Source organism: Capra hircus, chromosome 16 (assembly GCF_001704415.2).
Source record: "Capra hircus breed San Clemente chromosome 16, ASM170441v1, whole genome shotgun sequence".
Lineage (NCBI taxonomy): Eukaryota > Metazoa > Chordata > Mammalia > Artiodactyla > Bovidae > Capra > Capra hircus.
Genome location: NC_030823.1, coordinates 54461173 through 54484125, shown reverse-complemented (window position 1 = coordinate 54484125; position 22953 = coordinate 54461173). Strand labels below are relative to the sequence as shown.

The following is a 22953-nucleotide window of genomic DNA, read 5'->3' as shown; positions in this document are numbered from 1 at the left end:
CTCCTGCTTTCTTTTGGTCACTATTTGCATGGTATATCTTTTTCCAGCCCTTCACTTTCAGTCTGTACGTGTCCCTTGTTTTGAGGTGGGTCTCTTGTAAGCAGCATATAGAGGGGTCTTGTTTTTGTATCCATTCGGCCACTCTTTGCCTTTTGGTTGGGGCATTCAACCCATTTACGTTTAAGGTAATTACTGATAAGTATGATCCCGTTACCATTTACTTTATTGTTTTGGGTTTGGGTTTATACACCCTTTTTGTGTTTCCTGTCTAGAGAATATCCTTTAGAATTTGTTGGAGAGATGGTTTGGTGGTGCTGAATTCTCTCAGCTTTTACTTGTCTGTAAAGCTTTTGATTTCTCCTTCGTATTTGAATGAGATCCTTGCTGGGTACAGTAATCTGGGCTGTAGGTTATTGTCTTTCATCACTTTAAGTATGTCTTGCCATTCCCTCCTGGCCTGAAGAGTTTCTATTGAAAGATCAGCTGTTATCCTTATGGGAATCCCCTTGTGTGTTATTTGTTGTTTTTCCCTTGCTGCTTTTAATATTTGTTCTTTGTGTTTGATCTTTGTTAATTTGATTAATATGTGTCTTGGGGTGTTTTGCCTTGGGTTGATCCTATTTGGAACTCTCTGTGTTTCTTGGACTTGGGTGATTATTTCCTTCCCCATTTTAGGGAAGTTTTCAACTGTTATCTCCTCAAGGATTTTCTCATGGTCTTTCTTTTTGTCTTCTTCTTCTGGGACTCCTATAATTCGAATGTTGGAGCGTTTCATATTGTCCCGGAGGTCTCTGAGATTGTCCTCATTTCTTTTAATTCGTTTTTCTTGTTTCCTCTCTGATTCATTTATTTCTACCATTCTATCTTCTATTTCACTAATCCTATCTTTTGCCTCCATTATTCTACTATTTGTTGCCTCCAGAGTGTTTCTGATCTCATTTATTGCGTTATTCATTATATATTGACTCTTTTTTATTTCTTCTAGGTCCTTGTTAAACCTTTCTTGCATCTTCTCAATCCTTGTCTCTAGGCTATTTATCTTTGACTCCATTTTGATTTCAAGATTTTGGATCATTTTCACTATCAATATTCGGAATTCTTTCTCAGGTAGATTCCCTACCTCTTCCTCTTTTGTTTGGTTTGGTGGGCAACTCTCCTGTTCCTTTACCTGCTGAGTATTCCTCTGTCTCTTCATCTTGGTTATATTGCTGCGTTTGGGGTGGCCTTTTTATATTCTGGTAATTTGTGGAGATCTCTTTATTATGGAGCTTCCACACTGTGGGTGGGGTTCTATCAGTGGCTTGTCAAGGTTTCCTGGTTAGGGAGGCTTGTGTTGGAGTTCTGGTGGGTGGAGCTGGGTTTCTTCTCTCTGGAGTGCAATGGAGTGACCAGTAATGGGTTATGAGACATCAAAGGTTTTGGAATAACTTTGAGCTGCCTGTATATTGAAGCTCAGGGGAGTGTTCCTGTGTTGTTGGAGAATTTGCATGGTATGTCTTGTTTTGGAACTTGTTGGCCCTTGGGTGGAGCTTGGTTTCAGTGTAGGTATGAAGGCATTTGATGAGCTCCTATTGCTTAACGTTCCCTGAATTCAAGAGTTCTCTAATGTTTTCAGGCTTTGGACTTAAGCCACCTGCTTCTGGTTTTCAGTTTTATTTTTACAGTAGCCTCTAGACTTCTCCATCTATACAGCACCGATGATAAAACATCTAGGTTAAAGATGAAAGGTTTCTCCACATTGAGGGACACTCAGAGAGGTTCACTGAGTTACAAGGAGAAGAGAAGATGGAGGGAGTAGTTAGAGGTGACTGGAATGAGATGCGGTGAGATCAAAAGAGGAGAGAGCAAGCTAGCCAGTAGTCACTTCCTTATGTGCGCTCTATAGTCTGGACCGCTCAGAGGTATTTACGGAGTTATACGGGGAAGAGGAGAGGGAGGAAGTAGACAGAGGTGGCCAGGAGGATAAGAGAGAGGAATGAAAAGGAGAGAGACAAATCCTGCCAGTAACCAGTTCCTTAGGTGTTCTCCACCGTCTGGAACACACAGAGATTCACAGAGTTGGATAGAGAAGAGATGGGGGAGAAAAGAGACAGAGGCCACCTGGTGGAGAAAAAGGAGAGTCCAAAGGAGGAGAGAGTGGTCAAGCCAGTAATCTCGCTCTCAGGTAAACTTGGGTAGTGAAGTTTGGGTTTTTAAATGTACAAAATTGACAACAAAAACCAAAGAGCAAAGATTAAAAATCTGTTTTTGAAGACAATGGTCTGCTTTTCTGGTTGCCTGATGTCCTCTGCCAGCCTACAGAAGTTGTTTTGTGGAGTTTGCTCAGCGTTGAAATGTTCTTTTGAGGAATTTGTGAGGGAGAAAGTGGTCTTCCCGTCCTATTCCTCCGCCATCTCTTTTGCTCCCCGATAATGGGGATTTCTTATGAGAGACAAAGATAATTGTTTATTTGGACAATAATAGTCAGTCTATCAAAAAAACTATTTCTAAGTTGGGCAGTCATATGATGTAGATGAAAGGCAGCAGTCTGTTTGGAGAAGGTAAGAATCAGTAGGACCAGGGATATAAAACTTTAAGAAATGTGTGGCCCAGAATCAATTTCCAGAAGTCTGCCAGTATGCCATCCTCAAATCTTTGAGACTTAAAAAGGAAAGCCTAAAGTTTATCAATAAAAACTGGGTATGAATGAAACCGAATGGTGAAGACAAAGAACTACTCTCCAAAAGAAGGTCTCATTTCCTATCTACTTCCAGTTGACATATATGACAGAGTTTCTGCTCTATTGTACAATCTAAATAATTTATAAATCAGACTGTTATGAATAATAGCAATGGAGGTCTTTAAACTTGTATTAGTTAGAAGACGCTTTCACAAACCAATTTTCAGACAATGGGAAGCATTCAAATGTTTCATATTGCTTTGCACATAATTATGAAAATAATTTACACAGAGTGACGTTACATGCTGGCTTTCCTCAAACCCTGTTTGAAAGACTAAACCAGGAAAATGATTTGGAATACTGCTACCATTTCAATTCTGAGGACCATAGTTAAACCTATATTAAAACTGTGCTACTCCTCATTCTAATTAAATAAATATCTATGGCTGGATAATACATTTTTGAGATATTATTTTGAGATTGATAACATAGTTTTGGGAGTACATATTTATTTAATAAATATCAAATGCCAAATTTTAAAGCAGTTAACACTAAATAATTTCAGTCCATGAAGTACATGCACTCAGAAATATTTTGATTTTCCAGACCCACCAATGACCCTTCTCAGAAAATCTGCTTCCATGCAGAGTACCTGCTGAGTACACTGTAGGTCATGTGACTTCCCCCAATGGCTACCCCCATCACAGAATACTGCACAAGAGATGGACATCTAGCCTAAGGTGACATATATATCTGACTCATGAATCTGCAGGCTGATCTGAAACATGAGCAGGACCAATTACATCATCCCTGAAGACTGTTATCTTAAAAATATAAAGATAGTGCCAAGAGCTTAATCTTAGAGCTGAAAGGTGATGGAAGAATTTTATGAGATATTTTAGGCCCTGTACAAGCAAAGGTACAAATATACAGGTCAGGAAAACAGGGAGCACATCTAATTCATAAAGAGCAAGACATCAATACAGATGACTGGCTGGCGTCTGTGTGCCACCTGTCCTTCCTGAGGTCTACTTGCTCATGTTTTTCTGGGTTCCCTCTATATTTATAATAACTCCCCGATGGCACAGTGGTAAAGCTAATGCAGGAGATGTGTTTTTGATCCCTGGGTCAGGAAGATGCCCTGGAGAAGGAAATGGCAACCCACTCCAGTGCTCTTGCCTGGGAAATCCCATAGACAGAGGATCCCGGTGGGCTATAGTACACGGGGTCCCAAAAGAGTCGGACTCAACTGAGCGACTAAATAACAACATTCCACTGTGTTTAAGCTACTATGTCTAAGTTTCTGTTTCTTAAAATATCTTAACTAAAAGAGAAAGGATTCCTAAATATACTTATTTTTTTCTCTTAAAGACTCAAAAGAAATCCTATATTTCAGCCCATAGGATTTTATAAAAATATCTACACGGGGACAGTAAAAATAATTTCCTCCATTAATTCTTTACTCCTACTCTTTTTCAACAGATATTTCAGGTGTGTCTACAAGTTGACTAGCTATACAGTAAAACACAAGAGAGACATGGCTCCTCCTTTCAGAAATGTGTAATACAGTGACAGAAATAGGTATTGGAAAAGTAACACACAATAAATAAATAAACAACCACCAACTTACAGGGTGCCACCAGAGAAGGTAAAAGGATGCATTACTTAAAAATGAGTGATCACAGAAGGCTTCTTAGAGGAAGAAACATTTAAACTTAGACCTGAAGGAGTGCGCACATAGAATGAAGAATACGTTCTAGGCAGAAGGTAAAGACTGCATGAATGTCTTCAACCTGAAAAGATCTTAAGTGTTTCAAAAACTGAAAGGTGGTCAGTGTTGAAGTATAGTGAATAAGGGCAAGACTGACCCAGGGATGCCACTGGGGAGAAAGGAAGGGAAGATTTCAGACCAAGCGAAATAATATAAGTTTTATTTAGTGGGAAACCACTGAAGGGTTTTGCTTCAGTGACATGACCTGATATTAGTTTTATGAAAACGTCTCAATGCTGTGGAGAATCACAGGAAAAAAGAAAGTCAAGTGTTAAGATGAGTTAGGAGGTTCCTGAATAGGATATGAAACCGAGTAAAGTCAAGAAGCAACAGTCAGAACCAGCCACAGAACAATGGACTGGTTCCAAACTGGGAAAGGAGTACATCAAGGCTGTATATTGTCACTCGGCTTTATTAACTTATGTGCAGAGTACATCATGTGAAATACTGGGCTGGATGAAGAACAAGCCAGAATCAAGACTTCTGGGAGAAATATCAATAACCTCAAACATGCAGATAACACCACCTTTATGGCAGAAAGTGAAGAGGAACTAAAGAACCTCTTGATGAAGATGATAGAGGAGAGTGAAAAAGCTGACTTAAAACTGAACATTCAAAAAATGAAGATCACGCTATCTGGTCCCATCATTTCATGGCAAATTGATGGGGAAACAATGGAAACAGTGAGAGACTTTATTTTCTTGGGCTCCACAATCATTGTAGATGGTGACTGCAGCCATGATATTAAAAGACGCTTGCTCCTTAGAAGAAAAGTTGTGACCAACCTAGAGAGCATATTCAAAAGCAGAGACATCATTTTGCCAACAAAGGTCCATACAGTCAAAACTGTGGTTTTTCCAGTAGTCATTATGGATGTGAGAGATAAAGAAGGCTGAGCATCAAAGAAATGATGCTTTTGAACTGTGTTGTTGGAGAAGACTCTTGAGAGTCCCTTGGACTGCAAGGAGAACAAACCAGTCAGTCCTAAAGGAAATCAGTCCTGAATAATCACTGGAAGGATTGATGGTGAAGCTGAAACTCCAATACTTTGGCTACCTGATGAGAAGAATTGACTTATTAGAAAAGACCCTGATGGTAGAAAGATTGAAGGTGGGATGAGAAGAGATGAGGATGAGATGGCTGGATGGCGTCACTGACTCGATGGCCATGAGTTTGAGCAAGCTCTGGGAGTTGGTGGTGCACAGGGAAGCCTGGTGTGCTGCAGTTCATGGGGTCCCAAGAGTTAGACACGACTGACTGACTGAACAACAATTGAGTAGAAAGACATATTTTCCTTTGAAAACATATCTTGAAAATGGACTTGAGAAACCAGTGAGTACAATGTTTTCCAAATAACTGTAAATTGCTCAGATATATATATACACATACACATATATACACACACACATATATACACACACACACACAGAGCATACATAAACATACATGAGAATGATAAACACTGAATGGTTCCTCTGAAATAGGGAAAAGGGAGTGTGTGTGATCAGGAAGAGGTAATAATATACAAAGCTAATATTGTTGGTACTGTTTTATTCTTAACCAGAGAGTTACACAGGAGTTCACTGTATGTCTTAATGATTTTTGGTAAGTTTTATTATTACTTTTGAAATTTTTTTTTGTTTATTTGGCTGTGCTGGGTCTGAGTTGCAGCACTCAGGGTCTTTAATTATGACACTGTAGGATCTTTGGTTGTAGCAAGTGGGATCTAGTTCCCCAACCAAGCACTGAACCCAGGCCCCCTGCATTGGCACTGTGGAGTCTTAGCCACTGGACTACCAGGAAGTCCTTATTATTTTTTTAATTTTTATTTTATACTGGAATATAGTTAATTTACAATGTTGTATTAGTTTTAGGTGTACAGCAAAGTGATTCAGTTACACATGAACCTATTCTTTTTCAGATTCTTTTCCCATACACGTTAATATAGAGAAGTGACTAGACTTCCCTGTGCTATAATGTAGGTCCTGGTTGATTATCTGTTTTATACATACTAGTGGGTACACGTTAATCCCAAAGTCCTAATTTATCCCTCTCCCAACCACCTTTCCCCTTTGGTAACCATAAGTTTGTTTTTTATGGCTGTAAGTATGTTTTGAATATTTAATCATAAAAATAATGAAAGTGAAAAGTGAAAGTGAAGTCCCTCAGTCGTGTCTGACTCTTTGTGACCCCATGGACTGTAGCCTACCAGGCTCCTCAGTACCAACAGTACCAACAGTAAAACAGTACTGTGGTACCAACAGTACCTCAGTAAAACAGTACCAACAATATTAGCTCTGTATATTATTACCTCTTCCTCAGTCCCATGGAGTTTTCCAGGCAAGAGTACTGGAGTGGGTTGCCATTTCCTTCTCCAGGGATCTTCCCGACCCAGGGATCGAACCCGGGTTTCCCACATTATAGGCAGACACTTTACCATCTGAGCTACCAGGGAAGGCCCATAAAAATAATAGACTTTATTTTATTCAATCAATCCATGTAGGTACATTTAACTTCTACAAGTATTTCTGGAACCAAAAATAGTATGAAGTAACTTTAATTATTCCAATTCATGATGAACTGAAAGATTTTTATTGGAAAAAAAAATGTCACCCTACAACTTAAAGTCAGTGATCTTTGTTCTGATTATGAGAACTAAACACACAAATAAATACTGTGGGTTACTGAACAGGTTCAAGGTATATAAAGTCTTTTGTGAGTCTGATCTTACTGAAGCAAAATACCTCTTCTATTTTTAGGAGTAAATATATTCTTGTTTTTTTTTAATTTTTATTTTTACTTTATTTTACTTTACAATTCTGTATTGGTTTTGGCATACATTGACATGAATCCACCACGGGTGTACATGAGCTCCCAAACATGAACCCCCCTCCCACCCCACATCATCCCTCTGGATCATCCCCATATTCTTGTATTTTAAAGTACTAGGTTTAACATGTATGTTCCCCCATTGATCATCTTTCATAATTATCCCATACTCTGTAGTTCTTATTTAAAGACTGACCTTACATATTCCCAGAGGCACAAAAACCTGCTTCTAGAACAAGCACTTTGAGAACAAAGCGCATAACAGTAACTTTCCCTTTCACTCCACAGCATCATCTGTCTCTAAGATGCTCCCTGGAGCATAGAGGCTGCACAATCAGCCATCCTTTTCCTCTCCCCACTACACTAAATGAAAACATGTAATCAATAAACTTACACCAGATGCTCCATCAGCACATCCTGTTATCTCTACTTTTGAAGTCTGTCCAGAATTCAACCGCTTTTGACCACCCTCACTGCCGCTAATCCAGACAACCAAGACTACCACAACTGCCTCCAACTGGTCTCCCAGTCCCCTCTTTGAACTCTCCCCACATCTTTTTTCAACAGTGCAACTGGTGATCAGGATAAGACAGAACCTCCCCAGTGGTTTCTCAGTCCAATAAAACCTAAATTCTCTACAAGAATCAAAAGACCCTGTTTAAGGTCTGCCACCTTTCTCTTCTTTCTCTTTCTCCATAGTATTTAACACCTCTGATATACTATAATTCTACTTAGTCATCTGTGTATTGCTTGCCTCTTCCACAAAGATTACAAAATTAATAAGGGTAAGAGTTTTATCTGGTTTTTCTTTACTGTTATATCTGTGAACTTGAATGATGCCAAGTATTTAGTAGGTGTTACATAAATGTTTGTTAAATGATTGAATAAATGAATATTCCTCTCAAAGTCACAGGAAGTAGAGATAGTTCTTTCGCCATTTTTTAACTGGAGGTTTCTGCCTCTTTCTGTAATGCCAAAATTAAGAAAAACACAAGAAAAAGCTATAAGACAACTGATATGACAACCACAAAGACCCTATAAAGTGGGAAAGATATTAGCACTCTGAAACAAGATACTAAAGAGAGTTCTTTTTCTAGTCCTGAGATTTTCTATTGATAAGTAAAACATAAAAGTAGCCTATAGAGTACTTATTGGTTAGTCCAAGTATTTGTTTCCTTCATTTCATGACCAATTACTACTAACATTTTCAGAAAATTTTGGTTTTGTTCTTAATTTTCCTTATATCAGCTCTTTGTAATGTGCTTTAAATTCAACATGTAAGTTGTTGAAGATATTAGTGCTTCTGTAGTAATCATACCACAATACACAAATGTATCAAATTAACATGGTGTGGTACATAGTGATACAATCTTCAATTTAGTTCAGTTCAGTCCCTCAGTCCTGTCAGACTCTTTGTGCCCACAGACTACGTGCCAGGCCTCCCTATCCATCACCAACTCCCGGAATTTACTCAAACTCATGTCCATCGAGTCAGTGATACCAGCCAACCATCTCATCCTCGGTCGTACCCTTCTCCTCCCGCCTTCAATCTTTCCCAGTATCAGGGTCCTTTCCAATGAGTCAGTCAGTTCTTTGAATCAGGTGGCCAAAGTATTGGAGTTTCAGCTTTAGCATCATTCCTTCCAATGAATATTCAGGACTCATTTCCTTTAGGATGGACTGGCTTGACCTCCTTGCAGTTCAAGGGACTCTCAAGAGTCTTCTCCAACAACACAGTTCAAAAGCATCACTTCCTCAGTGCTCAGCTTTCTTTATGGTCCAACTCTCACATCCATACATGACTATTGGGAAAAAACCACAGCTTTGACTATATGGACCTTTGTTGGCAAACTACTGTCTCTGCTTTTGAATATGCTGTCTAGGTTGGTCATAACTTTTCTTCCAAGGAGTAAGCATCTTTTAATTTCATGGCTGCAGTCACCATTTGGAGTGATTTTGGAACCCCCCCAAAAAAAGTCTGTCACTGTTTCCACTGTTTCCCCATCTATTTGCCATGAAGTGATAGGACCAGATGCCATGATCTTAGTTTTCTGAATGCTGAATTTTCAGCCAACTTTTTCATTCTCCTCTTTCACTTTCATTAAGAGGCTCTTTAGTTCTTCACTTTCTGCCATAAGGGTGGTGTCATCTGCATATCTGAGGTTACTGATATTTCTTCCGGCAATCGTGATTCCAGCTTGTGCTTCATCTAGCCCAGCATTTCGCATGATGTACTCTGCATATAATTAAATTAGCAGGGTGACAATATGCAGCTTTGACGTACTCCTTTCCCGATTTGGAACCAGTCTGTTGTTCCATGTCCAGTTCTAACTGTTGCTTCCTGACCTGCATACAGATTTCTCAGGATGCAGCTCAGATGGTCTGGTATTCCCATATCTTTCAGAATTTTCCACAGTTTGTGGTGATCCACACAGTTGAAGGCTTTGATGTAGTCAATAAACCAGAAGTAGATGTTTTTCTGGAACTCTCTTGCTTTTTTGATCATCAAGCAGATGTTGGCAACTTGATCTTTAGTTCCTCTGCCTTTTCTAAAACCAGCCTGAACATCTGGAATTTCATACTTCATGTATTGTTGAAACCTGGCTTGAGGAATTTTGAGCATTACTTTGCTAGCATGTGAGATGAGTGCAATTGTGCAGTAATTTGAGCATTTTGGGGGATTGGAATGAAAACTGACCTTTTCCCATCCTGTGGCCACTGTTGAGTTTTCCAAATTTGCTGGCATAGTGAGTGAAGCATTTTCACAGAATCATCTTTCAGGATTTAAAATAGCTCAACTGGAATTCAAACACCTCCACTAGCTTTGTTCATAGTGATGCTTCCTAAGGCCCATTTCACTTGGCATTTCAGGATGTCTGGCTCTAGGTAAGTGATCACAACATAGTGGTTATCTGAGTCATGAAGATCTTTTTTGTATAGTTCTTCTATGTACTGTTGCCAACTCTTCTTAATATCTTCTGCTTCTGTTAGGTCCATACCATTTCTGTCCTTTATTGTGCTCATTTTTGCATGAAATGTTCCCTTGGTATCTCTAATTTTCTTGAAAAGATCAGTCATCTTTCCCGTTCTATTGTTTTCCTCTATTTCTTTTCATTGATCACTGAGGAAGGCTTTCTTATCTCTCCTTGCTATTTTTTGGAACTCTGCATTCAAATGGGTGTATCTTTTCTTTTCTCCCTTGCCTTTAGCTTCTCTTCTTTTCTCAGCTGTTTGTAAGACCTCATCAGACAGCCCTTTTGCCTTTTTGCAGATCTTTTTCTTAGGGATGGTCTTGATCAATGCCTCCTGTTCATGACCCTTTGTCCACAGTTCTTCAGGCACTCTGTCAGATCTAATCCCTTGAATCTATTTGTCACTTCCACTGTATAACTGTAAGAGATTTGATTTAGGTCAAGCTTCAGTTCAGTTCAGTTCAATCGCTCAGTCATGTCCAACTCTTTGCGACCCCATGAATCACAGCATGCCAGGCCTCCCTGTTCATCACCATCTCCTGGAGTTCACTCAGACTCACGTCCATTGAGTCTGTGATGCCATCCAGCCATCTCATCCTCGGTCGTCCCCTTCTCCTGCCCCCAATCCCTCCCAGCATCAAAGTCTTTTCCAGTGAGTCAACTCTTCACATGAGGTGGCCAAAGTACTAAAGTTTCAGCTTTAGCATCATTCCTTCCAAAGAAATCCCAGGGTTGATCTCCTTCAGAAGGGACTGGTTGGATCTCCTTGCAGTCCAAGGGACTCTCAAGAGTCTTCTCCAACACCACAGTTCAAAAGCATCAATTCTTCAGCGCTCAGCCTTCTTCACAGTCCAACTCTCACATCCATACATGACCACAGGAAAAACCATAGCCTTGACTAGACGGACCTTGGTTGGCAAAGTAATGTCTCTGCTTTTGAATATGTTATCTAGGTTGGTCATAACTTTTCTTCCAAGGAGTAAGCGTCTTTGAATTTCATGGCTGCAGTCACCATCTGCAGTAATTTTGGAGCCCAAAACAATAAAGTCTGACACTGTTTCCACTGCTTCCCCATTTATTTCCCATGAACTGATGGGACCAGATGCCATGATCTTAGTTTTCTGAATGTTGTGCTTTAAGCCAACTTTTTCACACTCCTCTTTCACTTTCATCAACAGGCTTTTAGTTCCTCTTCACTTTCTGCCATAAGGGTGGTGTCATCTGCATATCTGAGGTTATTGATATTTCTCCCGGCAATCTTGATTCCAGCTTGTGCTTCTTCCAGTCCAGCATTTCTCATGATGTACTCTGCATAGAAGTTAAACAAGCAGGGTGACAAAATACAGCCTTGATGTACTCCTTTTCCTATTTGGAACCAGTCTGTCGTTCCATGTCCAGTTCTAACTGTTGCTTCCTGACCTGCATACAGATTTCTCAAGAGGCAGGTTAGGTGGTCTGGTATTCCCATCTCTTTCAGAATTTTCCAGAGTTTATTGTGATCCACACAGTCAAAGGATTTGGTACAGTCAATAAAGCAGAAATAGATGTTTTTATGGAACTCTTGCTTTTTCGATGATCCAGCAGATGTTGGCAATTTGATCTCTGGTTCCTCTGCCTTTTCTAAAACCATCTTGAACATCAGGAAGTTCATGGTTCACGTATTGCTGAAGCCTGGCTTGGAGAATTTTGAGCATTACTTTACTAGCATGTGAGTTGAGTGCAATTGTGCAGTAGTTTGAGCATTCTTTGGCATTGCCTTTCTTTGAGATTGGAATGAAAACTGACCTTTTCCAGTCCTGTGGTCACTGCTGAGTTTTCCAAATTTGCTGGCATATTGAGTGCAGCACTTTCACAGCATCATCTTTCAGGATTTTAAATAGCTCAATTGGAATTCCAACACCTCCACTAGCTTTGTTCATAGTGATGCTTTCTAAGGACCACTTGACTTAGCATTCCAAGATGTCTGGCTCTAGATGAGTGATCAGAACATCATGATTGTCTGGTTCGTGAAGATCTTTTTTGTACAGTTCTTCTGTGTATTCTTGCCACCTCTTCTTAATATCTTCTGCTTCTGCTTCTGTTAGGTCCATACCATTTCTGTCCTTTATCGAGCCCATCTTTGCATGAAATGTTCCCTTGGCATCTCTAATTTTTTGAAGCGATCTCTAGTCCTTCCCATTCTGTTCTTTTCCTCTATTTCTTTGCATTGATCACTGAAGAAGGCTTTCTTATCTCTTCTTGCTATTCTTTGGAACTCTGCATTCAGACGCTTGTATCTTTCCTTTTCTCCTTTGCTTTTCACCTCTCTTTTCTTCACAGCTATTTGTAAGTCCTCCCCAGACAGCCATTTTGCTTATTTGCATTTATTTTCCATGGGGATGGTTTTGATCCCTGACTCCTGTACAATGTCACGAACCTCATTCCATAGTTCATCAGGCACTCTATCCATCAGATCTAGGCCCTTAAATCTATTTCTCACTTCCACTGTATAATCATAAGGGATTTGATTTAGGTCATACCTGAATGGTCTAGCGGTTTTCCCTACTTTCTTCAATTTGAGTCTGAAGTTGGTAATAAGGAGTTCATGATCTGAGCCACAGTCAGCTCCTGGTCTTATTTTTGTTGACTGTATAGAGCTTCTCTATCTTTGGCTGCATAGAATATAATCAATCTGATTTCGGTGTTGACCATCTGGTGATGTCCATGTGTACTGTCTTCTCTTGTGTTGTTGGAAGAGGGTGTTTGCTATGACCAGTGCATTTCAATCTTACACAATGTTTTATATATACACACACACACACACACACACACATATGTATCAATTAAAAGCTCAATGTATCACTATTTGAGGGAGGAAAGTGGAGGCAAAGAGTAAGGATATATAATGAATCTATTCTTCAGATAACAGCTTTAGGAAAGTGCTTTGAAAAGGGGATTACACTTTGTGGTATTTAATCATATATTCCATACTGTCATTTTTTTTTTCTCCTCATCACCCTAAGAAGAAAGGAGAGGCAGGAAAAATATTCCAATTTGAAGGGTCAATGATTTCCTTAAATTTTGTGAAATACCAAGTTACTATATAAATCTGAATGTATTTGATACTCTAAAAACTGAACTATCTGGGAAGAGTCAACTTTAAACACCAGCTGTCAGTTATCTTGTCAAGACTAAAAGAAACACCGTTTTCCTTATATCTTTTGAAAGACCATGGAAGAAAAAACACTTTTGGAAAACTAACTGAATCACTATAGTCAAAAAGAAACAGAAGAAACTTTCCATTAGGGACAATGGCTAAAATTTTGGTTTTAGCAAAGAAGCGCCTCCACGGAGGCGAAAACAAAGATGTTTAGGAAGGTAAGAAAGAAACAACAGCTAGTTAAAGCCCTCTTAAGAATCCCTGAAGTCAGCTAGTTATAAAATAAACAGAGAAGCATCTAAAAGGATAATACAGGTAGATGGAGCAGAATGGCGGGCAATATTACTAAGTGAATACTTACTACGTAGCAGATAGAGTGCCAGGCACTTTATATTCATAATTGCGTTTAATCCTTAAAATAAACCCAGGAGCTAGATATTGTTAGCTTCATTTCACGGAGAAAGAAACTAATACATATATTGGTAAAGTGATATAGGAAGGATTAACTTAAAAACCAACTATCTCAGCTCCAATGTTAAGCTGTCTCTCTGGGTGCTTCTCCTGTAATTGAATACATTGCTGAATTTTCCCCACCAGGGTAACTTCCCTCATATAAGCACAAAAGTGATTCAGGTCTTAGACCCAGCTCTTAGTTCTTATTTGTATGCAGCTTTAGAGATTAAGTGAATGATTTCAACCATCAAACGAATTTCATTTTGATTCATGTTCATGAACACTAATCTGATCTAGGACCTGCCCACTAAAAAAAAAATAAATAAAACAAAAGAAAATGAAACAAAAATCTGTCCCTGTTCACAAGGAAGATTTTTGCTGAATAAAAACAACTCAAAAAGCAATACTTTAAAAAACTGTTTGGTAGTGTCTACAAAAACCCTAGCTTACATATGTCTTGACCCAGAAATTTCACTTCTAGCTGTGTACCCACTGAAGTGTATACACATGTTTATCAAAAGACAAGTTCAAGAATGTTCACAGTAACACTACTCATAATATCCCTAATCTGAAAATGACCCAAATGCCCATCAACAATAGAATGGAAGAATAAATAAACTGTAGTATAGTCACACAATGGAACAAATAAACAATGCCTAGGGGCACTATATGGATGAATCTCGCAAACAATATGATGAATGAAAAAGCAAGATGTAAAAGAGTTCATATTATAAGAGTCCACTTAAACAAACTTCAAACAATTAACACTAATCTATGGTATTTAAAGTCAAGACCACAGTACTCATCAGGGGAGCAATGACTGAGAGGAGGGAAGGAGGGCTTATGAAATACACAGTGTTCTCCTTTAATTTGGGAATGTGTTATATTAGTATGTTTGCTTTGTTAAAAATCACCATGTTTTATTCTTGGTGGGTTAAGAACAGTATTTACACTATATTAATTCTTATCCCTCCATATAAACAGAGGTATATAATAAACATAGAAGATTTTGTTCTTAATTTTTTTTTCAACTATTGGCTAAATGTCAATCTACAGAGTTCTTCCATTTATCTCAATATAAGAAAATGTATTTTCAACTCTAGTTTCAAATCATACAGCCATCCATCTTCACCAAAAAAAAGAAATTGACCCAATTTACCACATACTGAGCTTTAAGTAAATATTTTAAATAAAACCATCATTAACTAGGAGTTTTTCCTAATTCCAGATTCATTGACAAAGTCTACTAAAATTCTTCCCTTTTCTGCTACTTAACTTCATGTTCTTAATCTTAAGATGAATGAAGAAATCTTTAAAAGCATTTAACTTAGGAAACCATGAAATGACAATATGCTTTCTAAGAGTAAAATTTTAAGCTCAATGTCTTTCTCATTTCACAATAGGATCTTTGGGCAAAATACTCTGCAGAGTATTTTTACTCTGTATCTTTTTAGTCAGAATAAAGAACTTCAAAAGCTTAACACTTTTCCATCTGAGAATTTCCAAGCCTTCCACTTGTAATTCAATATTAATTCATAACCATCAATATTTAAATTGTTTTTTTTTTTTACAGAGAGAATAAAACAGAAATACCTATGGATGTTTCTAATTAAGACTATGTTGCCGTTTCTTCTTTTAGAATATTTGATCCCATATGAAAGAATGGCTTTGATATAAATATTTTATTAACCACAAGAAGGAAAGGGGCAAAGAGAAAACACAGACAAGCAGGAAATAAAAGTTTATCTAAAAATTTCCTTTGTAAATTAATCCTCTGACAAAGATGAGTTAGTGGAAAGAACAAATGTCCTGAAGCATACTATAATATCATTCCCAATAAACTCTATTTTGAAAGTCTATTTTACTGTGTTAAGGGATGTTATCATTTATTTCCCTGGTTCCCGTAACGCTGTGTTTACAAGCAATTTCATATTTTAGAAAGCTAGCCAACCTCCTTGAACAGCTGCAGAGTACATATTTAAGGGAAGAGAAAGTAACACCTCTGATCCTCTTATTAATTTTAATGAGCATCAAGATTAATTAATCATCAATGCTTTGATTATGATTCTGAATCACAGTGGACAACTGATGAGAAGGCTTATAAATTTTCTTTTCTTTTCCCTACCATAAATATTGCTAACTTTCTTAGTAACTGATATTAGACATTCAGGTCTCTTCAAGATGAAACTTCCTGAGGAATTAGAAATCTGGGTTCCAGAAGTCCTGTGGACAGAGCTCCAATGTGAAGAATCACACCATTCAGGAAGAGACAATTTCACAAAGTCACTATTCCAGTGTTACTACTCTACCAAAACTGACTCAAGAAATCCAATTTAACTGGTATGATTAAGCATATTAATTTCATTCTCTTTTCTATAATGAACACCATCAAACCAATCTGTTATATATTTAGATAACATCAGCAACAAAAATGAAACAATGATAGTATTTGCAAGCTCTTATTATATATAAAGATAAAACTGTTAAAATATCATATCTCCACTTTTCTATTTTTATAAATACCATGAAATACTAAACTCAGCTCAATGTGCAATGAGTAAGATATAGGCATATTTACTTAACAAAACTACCTTTTAGTATCAATCTGTTTTAAGATTACAGAACTCAATGAATTTGCTTTTACTTTCAAAGAGCATTAAACTGAATTAAAAGAGCCAGAATTGTTTATTTACCACACCAATGTGGACATTGTTTCATTTTTGTTGCTGATATTATCAAGAAAAGCAGAATTTTTAGCACAAATGTTCAATCTGTTTTGTGTATATTGTGATCACATCATTTTGACTCTGAATAAGGTTTTAGCTCCTAATTTTGCATTCTTCCTTTAGACTTAATTTAAATAGGCATTTTAGAAACTAATTTGTAAGTAAAATAAATAGGAGAATTAAATGTTTCATCAAGCAGGTTCTTTGGCTGTTATAATATTCTGAATTTGCGAATTTATTCTGTGACTCAGTGAGTCACTCAACTCTTCTATATCAAAATAAAATGTATTTATAAAATGTGCTGCAACCTTTATATATTGTGCAACTGCCACCTAGAACCTTTGAAGAGCAAAACCCAGCTATGTTTGCATATAACATGGTTACTGCTATAGCAGGTTTGAAAATGACAATTATGCTTTATATAGATTATGTTTTATCTTTTAAATCTTATTTTTATATTAAATTTCCAGTTTCTGGGGTGATTAAAATGGTTAGAATTTTTTAAGGAAGTTATAAAATTTATCTAAAAAATGTAATACTGTAATACAAAACTGTCTAGATTATATTAGTCTTATACTTTTGATTACTCCAGCTTTTTACATTAAGACAGTTATATTTTTAAACATATTTATACTCTCAATAAAAACGTTCTTATCCAGCAACTTTTCATCACTGCAAAGACTATTAAACATTTTGATGGGCAGTAGATGATACATGTCTGTGTAATATTACTTATATCTTTAAAGTAAAGAGTAAAGTAAATAAATACAGCCACCTATGGAACTAAAAACAAACAAAAAGAAACAATATAGATACCTAAGGAGTTCTGCAAACAAATTTCTGAAATACTCTGTCTAAAAAATATGATATAGAAGCTTTAGTTTATCACTTATCAGTTAGCTGGTAAGAGTCTCAAATAACATACAGGAAGAGATCCCTTATGACATGAGAATTTAATTATCATAAAATTTTCATTTATATTCACTCTTGGAGTATAATTACATTACCATTAAAAATACTCCATCCTGATTTCATTTATTTAACTTAAAAGATCCTTTATATTAGTAATGCATAATTATACAGATACAGGCTTATTATAAATGTAATGATACAAATTTAATTACCTTATTTTACTTTGTCAAAATTATATATGCCTGATATTTTCACTTCTCACAAATAATAAAATTATAGTAGTCTTGACTGATAATTCAAATAGAACCTTTTGGTCAGTATTTCTGGCTTAATGTTCTTTTTTAAGAAAAAAAGGAAATGAAGAAAACTGTAACCATTTTAAGTAGAGACTATTTTCTATTTTGGCTAAAATATGAGAGATGGGATTCACTCTACCTCAGAAAGCAGTAAGTCAATGATGTGGAAGACCATGCAGAGTGGGAACTTGGCAGTAAAGAGAGTGAGAAACCACTGGGATGCGTACATATGAGCTTCTAGGTTCAGATCAGAAAAATGGTTGTGCAGGTCCGGTAACTGCTCCTGAAAGTCAAAGTGGAAAATTGAGGGGGAGGAACACTTGAGGATGCTCTATTTTCTGCCACAGCTGTGATTTATGACGAGCTGGCTATGATGACTCTCAATTTACTACAGTATTCACTGAATTTTATGTAACTACACAGAAGTGATGACAGGAGATGAGAACTGGGGATGTGACAAAGGACAAGACAGACTTGTTCTGAACAAATAACAAAGATCAGCTCTTGCTCACTTGACTCTTCCTGTTTCTTGGGAAACGCCTGCAATGAGAGAACACCTGCACTCTAGTGAATACTGTGACTCCACGGTCAAGTCACAGCATTCCCATTCAGGGTTCACACCTAACTAGCCAGGAAAACAATGTACCTTTTCTTTGAAGACCGTTTAATATCAATGTCATTTAGGTTGTATGGTATTACTTCAGTACATTGTGGTACTGAAGCCCAAAAGATAATCATACTTTTAACAATCTAGTTTCAACATATTAAGAACGATTAAGGATAGAAAATGTACAAGTATATCATGTATGAAATGGGATGTCTCCTAAAAAGAAAAGCTTTATGCTAGGTCTTTCCCCTTAAAGTATATAAATAAATACTTTTAAAAATCATGAAAGGCAAAGTAAAAAGTATTAGCATACCTATTCCAATAACTGAAAGACAAAGGCAAAGATATATAAAAGCCCACTTTAGTTTTCTTTTCATATACAAGATGCTTTTTGAAAAACACCCCTATGTGCCCATCAGGTACTTTTAATGGGGTATTGAAGGGGTCATTAACAAACAAAAAGTGCTAATAGAAAATTGCCAGGAGCCAGCATAGGGAATCCCGCCTGTGGCAAAGGTCATAAGGAAGGGGGCCTGACAAAACACAAAGGTGGGACCAAGCCTCAGGAGTCCCCCTAGACTTTCTCGAGCATCTACCCCCAAAACCAGAGTCTGCCTGCTTTACTGTATTATGCCTTTCACCAACTCCTCTGACATTAACAGGGGGCTGTCCCCCCATCACCTTTTTCTGGAAAAAGTTAATTTAGACCTTTTAGATAATAAGTATCTTGGGCGTAATAAGAGTGTTTCAATCCAAAAACTCCTCTGATGGCTTTCTAGTCTGCCTGACAGGTTTGTCCAGACTCTTACAGCTGTGCATGTGATCGTTTGCGGCCTCCCAACTGCGAGAGGCACAGGAAGCTTAAAACATCCTAGGAATGTAGGGGCTTCTGAGGAGTCAAAATCATTAGAACAGGACTGATTAAGGGTTTCATTGTTGAGCCAATACTTGCTGCCAAGTTTTCGTATCTTTTATTTGTTGATATAGTTGGTATGTACAAAAAACAGGTAGTAGCCCTGGTATTAGCAACATTAGATCTTTGAGTTAAGTACTTTCTTTGTTATAACCCACTGCACCTTTGTTCTACAGGGATGTAACTTTAGTGCTTTAAAGGTGATGTAGATTAAAGAAAAACACTTCAGGGGAAATGAGATTAACATTCATTAAGGAAGAGAGCCATAAAGTTTTAACAGGCCTCTTGGCCAGAAGATAATGTAAATCACCTGAGACCTTTTGTATATGGAAAGATATGCAGAAAGAAAGCCTGGTATCGATAAGGGTCAGGACTGCTGCCCCTGCATGACTCTGTATCTTCCATTATGTAAAACTTAGGGTATATAAGCACCTTTTGAAAATAAAGTCATGGGGTTTTTGCACAAGCTTGGCCTCCCCCGTGTCGACTCTCTCTTTCTCCCTCTCCCTCCCTCTCCTTTTCAGGCTGATCCCTTGGAACACAGAGGCTCTCTGTGTTCACTTTTCTGCCCAGGCTTCTAAGACCCACATGAGAGGGAGCCCAAGGTGGGGCACCCTCCGCTATTCAAGCGGGCGCCACTGACCTACGTGAATAGAGCAAGTCTCTTGTCTTGAAACTTTATTTGCTTTCCGTGTAAACCAAGGAATATGAGCCTCTTTTCTCCCCTATTTTTTCACTACATTATTCTTCTCTAATCTCTCTTTAAATTTCTAATTAATCTCTTTTTAATCGCCAACTCCATCCCTGCTTCGAATTCCCTGGATCCACTGGGGCGGGACCCTGGCAGAAAATGTGTTTGGTTTCTTCATAATACTATGAGCTTGCTATTCATTTATCAAGTACTTTTATTTGACTCGCAAAACTCTAAAGAATAATTGATCTTTGATAAAAAATACGAACTTTTGTAAATGAAAGGTAAAACAGTGAAGAATACCAAACATTTACTTGGAAGAATTAAATTTCTATAAAACAGCTTATTGCTCTTACTGCCCATATAGAACCAGATTCTTCCACACAGTCTTTTTCCCCCTCAGTGCCCATGTGTCATTGGTGCTTACAATTCTTTTTGACATCCTCCTCCCCCTTTACTTCTTCTTCACAGTTAAGGTCTTATACCTTTCTGCATTCCCTTCTCTCACTAAAGCTGTCCTTAACCTCACGGCAAACTCTGCCTTCCACCTTCCTGTTCAGTCTGACATTGGCTTCTCTTCCGCTTTAGATAACTATGGATCTGACAGCTCATGTCCATTAACTCCTACCAGTAGCCTCTACTGCCACATCGCACTAATCTTCCTCCCCAGCCACTTTACTTCCCCCAGCTATGGAATCAATTCATTCATGCATTTTCTTCACATTTCTCTTGGGTTCCCAATACTTCATACAGAGAAAGCCATGTAAATATGCTTCATGGAGTCATTACAAATTTAAGATTTATTGTACAACCTCGGCTTCCCTGGTGGCTCAGACAGTAAAGCCTCTGCCTACAATACAAGAGAGCCAGGTTCAATCCCTGGGTCTGGAAGATCCCCGGAGAAGGAAATGGCAACTCATTCCGGTACTCTTGCCTTGAAAATCCCATGGACGGAGGAGCCTGGTAGGCTACAGTCCATAGGGTCGCAAAGAGTCAGACACAACTGAGGGATTTCTTTTTCTTTTCATACAACCTCAGGTAAAATTTGAAAGCTACTCGGTAATCCTTTAACAGCACCAGATGATTTTGCTCTTGCTCACCATCTATTTTATGATATATATATATATAAAAGAATACCTATTTCTCATACATATAATCATATAAATTATGAAATAGTAACAACATTGTTTGAGATCTGGAAATTACAGAGGAAAACATTTAAAATATGTGCTTATATTACAATATTTTATGTGGTTTTTAATTTCATCAATATCTGTCTCTTTAAAGTGTTCCTCACTTGTGAACCTAAATATAGTACTGGTGCTAGGAAAAACTAAGAAAAATATTAAGTATTTCAGTTTTTATTATGAAAATGTCATTTCTTTACAAATAATACTGGGAACCCTCTTCATTAACTAAACTCACCATATTCACGCTTAGAAGTTTCTTAATGTTGAATATTTAAATGAAGACTATTTTTATAAAAATAGTTTGTAAACCATCAAATAGTTAAATATTTTATGATATTAAGACCACTGCAGACATTGGCGAAAACCAAATCCATTTACATTTCCTGTAACTTTCCACTAGATTTTCATAAATCATTATTGTTTAATTTTAGAATTCTTCTGTAATTTAACAAATCCCTTAGTGATAAAAGTTCCTAGTATTTATTTACCTGCATGAGTCTCTCCAACTGATAGAATTTGCAGTGAAGATCTTCAAAGTTGTTTTTGTAGAGGTCTCGTAAACCATAGTCATACATGATTTTCACCAAAACACAGAATGCTTGTTCTTCTGGCATCTACAGGAAAACATACATATATAGAACAAGACTGAATGGCATGTGACCAGAATGTCAGAAACATTCCTGCATAAATTAGACCCCTGGATCAGTGGTTTAAGGTCACTTGGGAATGAAATTCTTCAGAGCCAGCATTCTGCAGAGACATAGAGAAAATATATGCTCTAAGTTTTGAGCTCCCTCATTTGAGATGAATTTCCCTCTTTCGTTAATTTTAATCATCCTTTCATTTACTCATTAAACCATCTTAAAAATAAGTAATACAGTCAGATGATGTCTAAAAAATGAAAACAGTGTAAAAGTATATGAAGGTTAAAAAAAGTCCCACTCCTCTCTATCCTTATAACAACTAACCCCTGTATCTGCCCCCTACCTCTTTTGCATAATCCCAAAATTACTCTTAATAATTTCTTGTGTATCTGGTCAGTTTATTTATGCAAATAAAAGAATTATACTTATTTTCCCTTTCCTACATAAAAGACAGCATTCTAAATACACTGCTGTGTATATTTACTTTCTGCATTCAATAATGTTCCCAAAAGAGGGATTGCTGGGCCAAAGGATAGAATGTTTTTAATTTTGATAGGTAGTATGATATTGTCCTCCCAGAATTTTCTTGATGTTCCTTATATTTCTCTCTATAAAAAACATTTTTCAGCTGTTTCAGAAGCTTATGAGCTTCTTTCATTAAGATTTAAATGACAAAATTTGATATACCTTTCCAGAGATATTTTTATCTTAACAGAGAATAAAGTCTACAATCAAAAGAACAGATCTCTAAATTATAGTATAAAGCTGAAAGAATTTAGAGAGGGACATATTCAATATTCTAGAATCTGTACCAAGCAAACAGAAAAAGTTGTCCTTACTCAAGGTCATAGGATGTACCTATTATGTAAACATTTAGTTTAAATGTCATTTCTTTCAAAGTCTGACCTTGGCTGTTTATGGTATCTGACACTTCTGTTAGACTAACTTCCTACCTGTATAACTGAATCAAGTAGGGTTCTATTCACCCACTTAGAAATGGAACTGTTTATCAGAGTTCCTACACAAATTGGCCACTTCTGTTTTCTATTATAAACCATGAAATATGTGAGTTAGTTAAAATCTCCTAAAGTTAAATAATTACAGTTAGCTCTTGTCATTTTCCTTCTCTAAATATTTGTGTATTTCTTTTT

The 22953-nt window shown here is 37.2% G+C and overlaps 1 protein-coding gene across 2 annotated transcripts in view; it reads right to left on the bottom strand.

Moving 5' to 3' along the window:
- Positions 1-22953, bottom strand: part of RABGAP1L (RAB GTPase activating protein 1 like) — a 719827-nt gene that overhangs the window by 243125 nt on the left and 453749 nt on the right. For both annotated transcript variants that reach the window (XM_018060617.1, XM_018060618.1), the window contains exons 16-17: positions 21647-21772; positions 17897-18040 (exon numbers count right to left, since the gene is read on the bottom strand). In XM_018060617.1, coding sequence (XP_017916106.1) covers positions 17897-18040; positions 21647-21772 — 270 coding nt within the window. The remainder of the gene's footprint in view (positions 1-17896; positions 18041-21646; positions 21773-22953) is intronic.